This window comes from Oncorhynchus gorbuscha, linkage group LG20 (genome assembly GCF_021184085.1).
Source record: "Oncorhynchus gorbuscha isolate QuinsamMale2020 ecotype Even-year linkage group LG20, OgorEven_v1.0, whole genome shotgun sequence".
NCBI classification, from domain to species: Eukaryota; Metazoa; Chordata; class Actinopteri; order Salmoniformes; family Salmonidae; genus Oncorhynchus; species Oncorhynchus gorbuscha.
In genome coordinates, this window is record NC_060192.1 from 35,312,258 (window position 1) to 35,325,525 (window position 13,268).

Below are 13,268 nucleotides of genomic sequence, written 5' to 3' on the forward strand. Positions count from 1 at the left end.
ACAGAACTAGAAAACTCTTGAAATGTCCAACTTGCTAACTATTTAGTTGTACACGTGACGCATTCAACCACTTACCAAGTCGTAAATGTCAAGAGTTCCCGACTGGCACGTGAACACGGCATCACAGCCATGATTATTCCCAGACAGGACAACCCATAAGGGCCATTCATGACTGAATGTATTATTGTCTGGCTGTCAATTAGACACTTGTGTTGACATAGCAGTGATGACATTCCTCCTGGGAGGAACCCTGTGGATAATATAGTCAATACAGAATCAGTTGACCCTACATCAGACGAGTTCATTGATGAGCTATATTACAGGTAAACACACCAACAACAACACTCTACTAGCATCACGATAGGTAAACACACATCAATCTACTCTACAGTAAAGCCTCCATCCTGAGAGAGATGGAATCTCATTTCTCATATATTTACCCTCTGATATTTTTCCACTGTTGGAGTGTGAGAGAGAGAGAGAGAGAGAGAGAGAGAGAGAGAGAGAGAGAGAGAGAGAGAGAGAGAGAGAGAGAGTGTGACATAGCAGTGAAGATGACATTCCTCCTGGGAGGAACCCTGTGGATAATATAGTCAATACAGAATCAGTTGACCCTACATCAGACGAGTTCATTGATGAGCTATAGCTGCATTGGCTTGAGTTACGACTTCCATCCTCGCCCATTCTATTCAAACGTCCGTACGACACATTCAAAGGCCGGAAAAACAGGAACAGTATGATTTGTATATATTAACCATGATAATCATCTAGTGGTGCTCCATCTACAAGAAAACATTTAATAATAATTAAAAATATATATATATTAAAAAAAATGTTTATTGATGTCAGAAGCAATTCAGAATCAACCAAAACAGATGTAATCCTTTGTTGTTGTCGTTGTAATTACAGTGGTATTCAAACAGTACAGTAAAATAACCTTGATAATACGGTATCTAAAAGAAGAGAACAAATACACCGGCCATTGAAAACAGAAGAACTTCTAGGACCCCCACGTATAACTAGGTAGTGTGCTGCTGTGCATTGCTACATAGGGAAAATAGACCCATCGGTTTCCCCAGACATTTTTTTGCGTGTGTTTTTTAAATTAATTTTTTTTTACAACCGCTTTAAAACTGTACCAGGTAAAGTATGCGTACCAAATGGCAACCCTTTCCCTATATAGTACACTACTTTTGACCAGAGTCTCATAGTGAACTAAATAGGGAATAGGGTTTCATTTGGGATGCAGCCCAGGGATAAGTGGTATAAATAGTACCTACCACTGGAAGAGAAGAGCACTAGACAAACACAAATGACACTGTTGTAGAAAAGGAGAAAAAAAACTGTACAGCTTAAAAACAATTCTTATACACAGCGGTTACGATTTTGTTTTGTGTTTTCTTTTTTGGTACAGGTTTTTTGTGTCTTTTTTTCTTTCTTTTTTTTAAATGTTGTTTTGTTTTCAGTAAGTGTTGTGTGTACAAGGGGGGGGGTTAAATGCTTTATAAACAAGACATTGTAAGTGCTATACGTAACAACGATAATCTACTCGTCATCCTCATCATCGTCATCATCGTCATCCTCATCATCGTCGTCGTCATCATCGTCGTCGTCATCCTTGGCGGGTGCGGCGGCCTTCGCTGGCATGCTGACCGGCACCTTACCCTTGTTGCGGTACGCAGTGATGTCCTGAGAATAAGGAGAGATTTTGTGAATGACACGTGGCTAGTGTTTCAGATGACTGGGGTTTAATCATTACTCCAAACAGTTGCAAAATGTTCCAATTTTAGAACAAAAACTTGTATTTTATTGGACAGGATCAGCATACGGAGGGGAGGGAACGCTAGTTTACGTTGCAAAACAATTACACCCCTGGTGTTAGTAATAGATCTTTTCGACTGTTAACATTAAGGTGTTTCTAATCAAACTGTAGAATTTATTGTTGGTTACTTGGGTCCCGAACCCCATGTTGAAATCCACAAGTCTAACTTGAATTGTCACACTATTGACATGAACTACGAGAAAGTCCAAATTAGACACAGCCCTCAGTATACACCTGTCACTGGCTGACTGCACTGTGTTACAGGTCCTCCAAATTGACGAAGGAACAAAAAAGGGTTGTTTGTTTACCTTCTCGTACTTCTCCTTCAGCTTGGAAGCCTTCTTCTCATAGGGTACCTTGTCCTCCGCTGTTAGGTTGTTCCACTTCTCTCCCAGCTTCTTGGCCACATCACCGATAGACAGGCCCGGGGTCTCCCCCTTCACCTGGGGTCTGAAGTCAGCGCAGAAGATGAAGAACGCAGACCTGGAGGATGGGAGAGACGACGGTGGAAGAAAGAAAATAGAATTCTTACTAATGTTGTTTGGATATCATGAATTGATTGTTGTTGCCAAAAAACATGGGACACCCTGATTTTAATTGTGGTGTTAAATGGGTGCATTAAATGCAGTAGTTGTTTTATTCAAATGTAATCCAATTCAAATCACGTTTATTGTTCATTATTTTATTATAGTAATTATTTCATTAATTTACTTTAGACATGCTTCTCTGAGACATGAGCCATGGGGGGGAGATGACTGTCTTTTTCTGTCAGGCAGTACTCACGATGGTCTCTTGGGGGCGTTGGGGTCCTTGAACCTCTTCTTCTTCTCTCCCTTGGGAGGAATGTAGCTCCTCATCTCCCTCTCATATCGCACCTTGTCCAGTTTGGCCAGATCCTCAAACTTCCCCTTCTCCTTGGCGGACATGGTCTTGAGAGAAGAACAACAACATGAAGAAGGTATTTAAGTAGTAAACACTGGTGGTAAGATGCCAATAGTGAAGCGTGTGTTTTGTGTCAGGTAGGGGCAACACACAGTGGTAGAGGAAGACAACGTTTACAAGAGAATGATACACAAGGGGTGGCAAATAAGTATGGAACAACTTAGCTGTGACACCATTCATTTGAAACTAAGTTGTACCAAAGACAACTATCAAGGGATTGATAGTGGTACAGGACAGTTTCAACTAAAGGGGCTGGCTCCCAAAATGGCACTATATTCCCTATTTAGTGCATTACTTTTGACCAGGGCCCATGCGAGGTGCTGGTCAAAAGCAGTGTACTAAATTGGGAATAATTCAAAAGGGTGCCAATCAATCACAGCTGAGATGTGTTCCATACTTACCTTCCATCTCTCAGAGCACTTCTTGGAGAACTCTGAGAAGTTGACGGAAGCTTCTGGGTGTTTCTTCTTGTGCTCCTCCCGACAGGTCTGGACAAAGTAGGCATAGGAGGACATCTTGCCCCTCGGCTTCCGTGGATCTTTCCCCATCTCAATATCTAAAAAGGAGATGTTTTAGAAATTAGCAAAACAGGCAAAGAAAAATTTAACAACGTTAAATATTATAAACATTGTAGGTCATTTTATTCAGTATTTTTTGACAGAAAAACTATTTACTGCCATATATATATTATTTTTTTAAGTGTCACCTAAATGCTTTTCTGCAAACTCTGCACGTGATTGGAGATCGCTGTTTGCTTTCTGTAATGTTCTTCTTCTTTCCGATCGGCCATACCGGCTACATTTGGCGAATGATCGAGCTATAGTTGATTCATGGACATTTTCTCCCATCTCAGCCATGGAACTCTGCAGCTCTTTCAACGAGGCAGTTGGCCTCATGGTGAGTTCCAGAGCAAGAATCCTTTTCGCCCAACTGCTTATTTTGGAAGGCCGTCCTGATCTGGGCAGAGTCTCAGTGGTGCCATACACCTTCCACTTCTTAATGATTGACCTGACTGTACCCAATGGGATACTCAATGTATGGGAAATTTTCTTATAACCTTCCCCTAATCTGTGCCGATCTACAACTTTATCCCTGAACTCTTCTGAAAGCTCTTTGCGCCTCATGGTTTAAATTGACTACCTGACTGAGGGCCCTCACAGACCCAGGTGTATATTACACACAGCTGGAACCCCTTTCTCAACTTATTACAAATATTTGTTGTAACTGAGTTAATTAGATTTGCTTTGATAAATGGGTTGAAGAAATTAAATTATATAGTATTGGTTATTGATTTTGATTATTCATTTTCTAATCATTTGGATCCCCCTAACAGCCTGCACTAAAGACGGTTTCCTTCCCTCACTCTTGGCATCAGAACTGTAAACGCAGCCCTCTGCGAATAAACACCTCTGGTTCGTTCGTTCTGTCTGCTTGACGATACGTTTGTGGGAAACAAACCCTTTCTAGAGTGTTTGTCACAGGGACAGTGCCCTTTGCCGAAAACGCATCCGTTATGTTTACTGGTCAAATCATGACAAATGTAACTTTTTAATACAATTTAATTAAAACTATTTTCATGCATTTTTGTTGACTAAATTAGTCACATTTTATATATTTTTATTTAATGCAGAATGCTTGTCATTCGATGATTTGAGTTTTAGCTACAGAACGTTACAGAAGTTCTCAGTCTAGATAAAAATGCGTGCAACATTGGATACTATTCTGTATATGTATGCAAATAATTGAAATGTTTCACGCACTAAAGCGGAAAGAAAATGAGAAATACGTATCGCCACGTTTCTGATTAATTCGTGTATAATGTTAAAATTATAGTGCATTTAAGTCTACAGAAATATATTCCTTAGAAAAACAAACTCCGAAAAATCGAGAAAAATACCCTAAAACCCACAAAATAACGTTAAAAGATGCTTCCCTTTCACTCTAAACTCGATTTGGCAACATTTGAAAAAAAAAACATAAAAATTGGGGAAAAATCCCTAATATTTCCTATTGTATATTACTGGTAGCTATACAGTACATCTGTGTTGTAACAAAGCAATGCCTTTCTATCTGCCGAGTGAAGTAGTAATGGCGCATAGGCTTCTCGTTGAGGAAAAGGAGGTCAACAACGACGGCAATATTTCTTCTTCCATTTTGTAAGAATGCCTTCTTCGTGAAAGAAAGTCGCCCTGAAATGTCTCGACCCGCATTCCCGGTCGCTTTATTAATCGACAAACATGTTGACAAAGCCCGCGAGCATGACAATACTTTTCCCCGGTAGATTCCTATTGCATTAGCCGCCGTTTATAGCAATACACTGGGTCTGTGCTATGCCTATGTGCGGGCTGTGTTGAGTTAGTTTCCTATTAGCTCGGAATGGCCGCTTGTCTTCATCCACTAACATGGAGAATATGGCTCCTTCTCTTTGTGTCAATGCACAGCCATTACACGGTTTACACTAGATACCACAGCCACAAAAAAAAAAAAATTGTTAATCGTAATATTAGTGAAAACAAAAATGTGCTTTTTGGTCTTAATGGAAGGTAATTGTTAGGCATAAGGTTATCAGTGTGGTTATGGTTAGGTTTAAGATAATATTTTAAGAAGATAAATTGTAGAAATAGGCGGGGTTTAGGACTTTTTGGCTATGGTAACTAGTGACGAGCCCATTACACAGATAGAACAATGAACCAGATGTTTCACCGGATGTACAAATCCAGCAAGCAATTCCACTAGCCACCAAATATGGTGATGAGAGGAAGCCTAGTGACCGGCAGTGGGAGAAGATGGAGTGAGATGGATTTGTCCAACATTCTGCACATTTTCTAATCAATGAAACATTTGATCTCAATAAAGTAATTTGTTCCCATTACTAGAATATGTAAAGAACAGATTGGACTATGTTTTATAGACTTTACCCGTTGCTGAGTTTCATAAAATTGCGTTGTTTAGAACGACTTCATGAGCGAATGGAGTTATTGCACACGCGCACTTCATAGTAGGCGTTCTCTAACGGAAATATGCAAATAAATGCATACAACGTGCCAATGGGATCTTGCTAACTTGTGCTTTGCTCTGCCCACCTCCTTGCTTGTTCTGCCCACTATGATTCATTTGCTCCCATTGGAAACAACAGGCTGTGGTCTATCTTGGGTTAGTTAAATCTTTGCCCATTACATTGCATACAGTAGAGGGCAGCGCAACCGCGGGTACCCACCTTAATTTCAATCTGTGATTTCAACCCTTTAATCTCGACGGAAAAATAAAAAAATACTGTCGTTGGAACAAGGACAGATGGGACTTTAATTTCCAATCGTTAGATTGTACAGTTTTACACGTGTTTTGTGAGAAATCACGGTTGGAAAAAGTTGAAGTGAACTGCGCTTGTATGGCTGTCTGCATGTTTTCCTATGCGAGAACAGTCAGCCATTACAGTAAAGCGCAGATTCCTGAGGTAATTTTTTTCTCTCACTCTTTTATGAGACGATTAGTGAAAAATAACTATTAACAGCTTTTTTTCTTCCCCCCTCCCCACAATGTTTTAAAAAACTATATTTTTATTTTCGATTTTCCCACGATTTCATCTTCGCATGAGAGGCATCACAGCCTCGTAACACTGCAATGGCTGGAGCTCCTACCATCAACCGTGTCTTCCACCAAGAACATGTTACATAGCCAGCTGTCCGCTGCACATTACTGATTTTTAATTCGATAAATAAACCACATTTTATCATAACAATGCAACACTTACCTGACATGAATTAATACAATAATTTGCATTCAAGGAAATCCACGTTTGTATTGAAATTCCACCCGATTAATTTTGTTTTCTCCTTTTTTATCAACGAGCGGCTAATGTGTGCTTTACTGTACAGTAAGTAACGTTAGCTGGCTAATTTCTTGTTTTTTTTTAACGTTCGCTTCGAATGAAAAATCACAAAATTGTTTCCAACCTAACATTCAAACATGGTCAATACATTTCTGAGGTATTTCTGTATTTTCTTATCACTTTCTCATCCTTACCGAGACTTAACATTTTTGTTCGTGCCTGATTACTTACCAAAGCGGTTGCCGCTGTATCTCAATGCACTGCAATGGCTGTATGTGGAATTACCAGCGATACGCAGTGTCTTCAGTCTTAGCTTCTGTAACATTACTGTCGATGGTGCTCGCCCCCCATTGGCCACCGCCAAGTGTATCGCACGTCTGATTGGATATAACTTTTTCATTGCCCTAATATCAGACGATGCGCCATTGGCTATTTTTTTGAGAAACGTCACGGGAGTTTTCAGTGGCGCGGTGATACGAAACATGTTGCTGGTGCTGAGCTTGGGGCGCGCAGCTCGCTAGATAGTGTAGTAGTGTGTTTGCTGTAGAATTGAGTTATGTGTTTTGAACACGGTGTAGCAAATGAATGGGGCAACGTGGAGCCTTCTAGTGAGCTACAGAGAGGTAAAAGTGAACGCGATACGGGTGTTGGTGAGCGTTTCCCCTGATCATCAATCACAACCATTGACTATTCACACCACCCAATTTTAACTTTATTAGCAAATTATGACTTTGTTCATTTAAGATTAGGATGGTGGGTTTTAAATAGGAATACAAGAAAAGTGTTTGAGCGAGCTCTTGGTAGGTTGATATGTAATGTGGAAGAAATTTTAGATAATTTGGCATTTGTTTTTGACCCAATCAATAGGCTATAGGCTACACACAAGATACACTGCTATCAATGCAGGTGTATCAATGACTGTCTAATTGTTTAGCCTACTTAAGCCGCCATCGCGCTGCTTGTCGATACGAGATGGCGTTTACTGTGTTAATAGTGATTGTTTAAAATAAATACAATATTATTTATTCGCATAGGTTAATTTAATGCACATGGGGTATATTGCTATCAGTGGGCGCACCACAAACATAACAACCTGTTTCATGTGCGCTCTTCTGGCTATATGAAGCGGTGAGATGCGCAACAGGCTACAGCTCTGACTCGAACCGTTACTTTGTACCGTTATTTTTCTGCTATTGTAACTGTACGTTTTGTTACAATGTAGCTAAAGGCTAAATATTTTGAATACATTTATTAGGATACAAGCAAGAGCATCGCGGGAGACCTACTAAAATATCTTTGATGTCAACGCGCTTACAGTCGCCTATGCGTGTATGTTGCAACCCAATGTTCCAATTATCACATGCGCTCGCGCTCCAATGAATAGAACTGTATTGAATGCCACAGCCCATGGGGTATTCCAATCTTAACCTACGAGGTCCGGAGCCTGCTGCTTTTCTGTTCTACATGATAATTATTTGTACACAACTGGTGTCCCAGGTCTAAATCAGTCTCTGATAAGAGGGAACAATGAAGAAATTGTGTGGAACTGGCTTCGAGGTCCAGAGTTGAGTATGAGGGGCCTTGGTCCCTTATAGGTACATTCTATTCACACATATAAGATCAATCCATGGATTGATTGAAGCCTAACTTACAATTTAAAAAAAAACAATAATGTGTCATCGATAATGATGCTGGTAATGAGGATGATAATTATTTTGGTGATGGTGATGCTGATGATGATGACAATGCTGATGTGATGATGCTGGTGATGATAAGGATGGTGATGATGATGGTAGTGATTATGATTATAGTGATGATAATGATGGTGGGGATGATGAAGTTATTGATAGTGATAATGTTGATGGTGGTGATTATGATTAAATGATGATGATAATGGTGATGGTGATGCTGGTGATGAGGATGATGCTGGTGGTCATGATGATGAGGAGGATGCTGGTGATGAAGATGGTAGTGATGATGATGCTGATGGTAATGATGGTGGTGGGGGTGATGGTGATTATGATGATGATGATGCTGTTGATGCTGATGATAATGATGGTGATGATGATGTTGGTGATGATGATGATGAGGAGGATGCTGGTGATGAAGATGGTAGTGATGATGATGATGATGCTGATGGTAATGATGGTGGTGGGGGTGATGATGATGGTGGTGGTGATGATGGTGCTGGTGATGCTGAAGGTGTTGATGATGCTGTTTGATGGTGATCATGATGGTGGTGATGACGATGATGATGCTGATGTGACGATGCTGGTGATGATAATGATGGTGATGATGATGGTAGTGATCATGATAATGATGATGCTGGTGATGATGATAATGATGTAAGGATGTATGATGGTGATGATGGTGATGATGATGGTGTTGATGATGATGGTGTTGATGATGATGGTGTTGATGATGTGATTTTGTGATGATGGTGTTGATGATGTGATTTTGTGATGATGGTGTTAATGATGGTGTTGATGATGATGGTGTTGATGATGATGGTGTTGATGATGATGGTGTTGATCATGTGATTTTGTGATGATGGTGTTGATGATGATGGTGTTGTGATGATGGTGTTGATGATGATGGTGTTGATGATGGTGGTGATGATAATGATTGTGTTGATGATGGTGGTGTTGATGATGATGGTGTTGATGATGATGGTGTTGATGATGATGGTGTTGTGATGATGGTGTTGTGATGATGGTGTTGATGATGATGGTGTTGATGATGGTGTTGATGATGGTCCTGTGTAGCTCAGTTGGTAGAGCATGGCGCTTGTAATGCCAGGGTAGTGGGTTCGATCCCCGGGACCACCCATACGTAGAATGTATGCACACATGACTGTAAGTCGCTTTGGATAAAAGCGTCTGCTAAATGGCATATATTATTATTATTATATTATGATGATGGTGTTGATGGTGATGATGATGGTGATGTGATTTTGTGATGATGGTGGTGATGATCATGATGGTGATGATGGTGGTGGTGGTGATGTAATTATGGTTGTGAGGAGGATGAAGCTTTCCTTTCACATTCTGATATTAATTTGCTGTTTGTTAGCCACATTTGTTGGCATCATTATCATCATCTTAAACTCAACCATCCTTGATTTATATTTCTACAATCAATTTCTATGTACCAGGGCCTGTATGCATACTCTGTTGCCTGCTGTTATGTCAAGCGTCTCCATTTTCTTTCGAGGCTACATTGATACCCTTAGACCTACAGAACAATCGAAGGGTGGCACCAATCAGAATTTGCCATAGGAATACATTCTAGCACAGTGCAATTAAAAATTAAGGGAGGGGATATGTACACCCAATAGGAACAATTGAGGGGAGGGACCTAATAGACTTATTTGACATATAAGAATAAATACAGTCCAGTTTTTTTTCTTTAACAAAGGAACACAAATTAGGGGGAGGGGCAATTCCACCGCTCATATCTACGAGTAGGATTCAGGACCAGAAACTGGTCCCAGATCTGTACCTAAGGGCAACTTTTATCCAGAGACCCACTTGTCTCTGTCTGGCTATCATACTGTCATCTGTCCCATGTAGCAGCAGTAGCAGCAGCACCGGTAGTATAATGACAGAAAGCCAGCCAGCCTGTCCATGAAGCACAGGGAGGAAAGGAGAGAAGAGGAGAGGAAAGGAGAGGAACGGAGATGAGAAGATGGGAGAAGGAGAGGTGAAAATGGGAGAAGAGAGACAAGGAAAGGAGAGGTGAAGATGGGAGAAGAGAAGCAAGGAAAGCAGAGTAGGGGGATAAGACAGCCCACCACCAGTGTATTTATGCATTCTATTGAGGCCTCTCTGGGGGAAAAAAAATATGCAAATTAATTTGTCATCAGGAGGACAGCAGCGGTGCATACAGGAGGGGCTGAAAGAAGGGGTGTCGGAGTGTGTATGTGCCTGAGTGTATGCGTCCATGTGCAGGGGGGAGACAGGAATAGGGGGGTGGAAAGGAGGACAGGAGAAGGGGAACAGAGGAAGGGGAACAGGAGAAGGGGGGACAGGAGAAGGGGGTCAGGGGGATGGTGTGACAGGGGAAGGGAGGACAGGGGAATGGGGTACAGGGGAAAGGGGGACAGGAGAAGGGGAACAGGGGAAGGGAGAAAAAGGGGAAGAGGGGATTTTTTTGAGGGGGGGCGGGGGGCAGGAAAACTGAGATATACATGAAAGGGGGATTGTTTTTCAGAGATTTGTAGTACCTACCCCACCGCCCGCCCTCTCACCTCTGTACACTGAGAACCCCCATACTCTCCTTCTATAAATTAAAATAAAAAAAAGATGCTGAAGGTTATGTGGATAACAAAAGATGACATACTGTAGTTGCATTAGTACAGCAATTATTATTAGTAGTATTCATATTAGTACAGCAATTATTAGTATCAGTATTCATATTAGTACAGCAATTATTAGTAGTAGTATTCATATTAGTACAGCAATTATTAGTAGCAGTAATATTAGTACAGCAATTATTAGTATCAGTTTTCATATTAGTACATCAAATATTAGTATCAGTTTTCATATTAGCACAGCAATTATTAGTAGTAGTATTCATATTAGTACAGCAATTATTAGTAGTAGTATTCATATTAGTACAGCAATTATTATTAGTAGTATTCATATTAGTACAGAAATTATTAGTAGCAGTAATATTAGTACAGCAATTATTAGTAGCAGTAATATTAGTACAGCAATTATTAGTATCAGTTTTCATATTAGTACAGAAATTATTATTATAGCAGTTATTAGTATCAGTATTCATATTAGTACAGCAATTATTATTATTAGTATTTATATTAGTACAGCAATTATTAGTATCCGTTTTCATATTAGTACAACAATTATTAGTGTCAGTAATATTAGTACAGCAATTATTATTAGTAGTATTCATATTAGTACAGCAATTATTCACATTATGATGACCATGTAATCTTATATTATTATCAAATCTACTAAATAGATTGGACCTGTACTCCACAATGTCTGCTGTGTGTTGCAGGCAACTGTGCTGAATCTGCTGTTCTTCTTGATTTCAATCAAAATGTACCAGTCTCATAGAGGTAGATAGAGGACTCATCCTTGTGTCTGTGACAGATTTATTATTATTATTATTTGTTTTATTTATTTCACCTTTATTTAATCAGGTAGGCTAGTTGAGAACAAGTTCTCATTTACAACTGCGACCTGGCCAAGATAAAGCACAGCAGTTCGACACATACAACAACACAGAGTTACACATGGAATAAACAAACATACAGTCAATAATACTGTATGTTTGATTTGATTTGATTTGACAGTAGAAAAAAGAAAAGTCTATATACAGTGAGTGCAAATGAGGTAAGATAAGGGAAGGAAGGCAATAAATAGGCCATGGTGGCGAAGTAATTACAATATAGCAATTAAACACTGGAATGGTAGACGAATGTACAAGTAGAGATACTGGGGTGCAAAGGAGCAAGATAAATAAATAAATACAGTATGGGGAGGATGTAGTTGGATGGGCTGTTTACAGATGGGCTATGTACAGGTGCATTGATCTGTGAGCTGCTCTGACAGCTGGTGCTTAAAGTTGGAGAGGGAGATACGAGTCTCCAGCGCCAGTGATTTTTGCAGTTCGTTCCAGTCATTGGCAGCAGAGAACTGGAAGGAAAGGCGGACAAAGGAGGAATTAGCTTTGGGGGTGACCAGTGAGATATACCTGCTGGAGCGTGTGCTACGGGTGGGTGCTGCTATGGTGACCAGTGAGCTGAGATAAGGCGGGGATTTACCTAGCAGAGACTTATAGATGACCTGGGGCCAGTGGGTTTGGCGACGAGAATGAAGCGAGGGCCAGCCAACGAGAGCATACAGGTCGCAGTGGTGGGTAGTATATGGGGCTTTGGTGACAAAATTATGGTACTGTGATAGACTACATCTAATATGTTGAGTTGAGTGAGGCTATTTCATAGATGACATCGCCGAAGTCGAGGATCGGTAGGATGGTCAGTTTTACGTGGGTATGTTTGGCAGCATGAGTGAAGGTTGCTTTGTTGCGAAATAGGAAGCCGATTTTAGATTTAATTTTAGATTGGAGATGCTTAATGTCTGGAAGGAGAGTTTACAATCTAGCCAATGGGCAGTACCATTGAGACAATCCGTTCTGAAGTAATCCATTTCCTTTTTCACGCTTGTCTGATCCTTCCTGATGTCCCGGTTGGACATGGATCAGCCAATGAAGTTAGAAGTCCCACCCAGTTGATTATATTAAAATGGTGGAAGTCCTCAGTGACACCGCCCATGATAAATAGCCTTTTTTGCCACTAGAGGCCTCTATCCTTATCTATGACCAGTCTAGCCAGTAAGGTGTTATACATTGTGTGACCATTGGGGGGTGGTACACCAACAACTTTTTCCCCGTTCGAAAGGAAGCTTGCTACACAACCAGCGCCAGCTATTTTCATTAGCTACCACAGCCACAAAGTAAAAAAACCCCGCCCATTTTATACAATTTGTCTTCTTAAAATCGGATTTCCAACCTAACCTCCACCTCATTTTTAACCGTATATCTAAAAAAATAAAAAATACATAAAAATTAAGACCAAATTTGTAGCTTTTCATGAATTTTCTATAATGCAGACAATTTTGACTTTGTGTGTGGGTTATCTAGTGGAAC

General features: G+C 40.3%; 1 protein-coding gene across 3 annotated transcripts; it reads right to left on the minus strand.

The window, feature by feature from the left end:
* Positions 1-819: 819 nt before the first annotated feature.
* Positions 820-6,936, minus strand: LOC124007019 (high mobility group-T protein). 3 transcript variants are annotated; one of them, XM_046317260.1, is made up of 5 exons: positions 6,825-6,936; positions 3,166-3,320; positions 2,606-2,751; positions 2,131-2,305; positions 820-1,689 (listed from the first exon to the last, which is right to left on the minus strand). In XM_046317260.1, the coding sequence occupies exons 1-5, from the start codon at positions 6,916-6,918 to the stop codon at positions 1,546-1,548; spliced, it is 714 nt and encodes a 237-aa protein (XP_046173216.1). In that variant the 5' UTR covers positions 6,919-6,936; the 3' UTR covers positions 820-1,545. The 3 variants fall into 3 exon arrangements, with proteins under 3 accessions (XP_046173216.1, XP_046173217.1, XP_046173215.1); XM_046317261.1 differs by lacking the exon at positions 6,825-6,936 and adding an exon at positions 6,516-6,537; XM_046317259.1 differs by lacking the exon at positions 6,825-6,936 and adding an exon at positions 3,471-5,155.
* Positions 6,937-13,268: the final 6,332 nt, after the last annotated feature.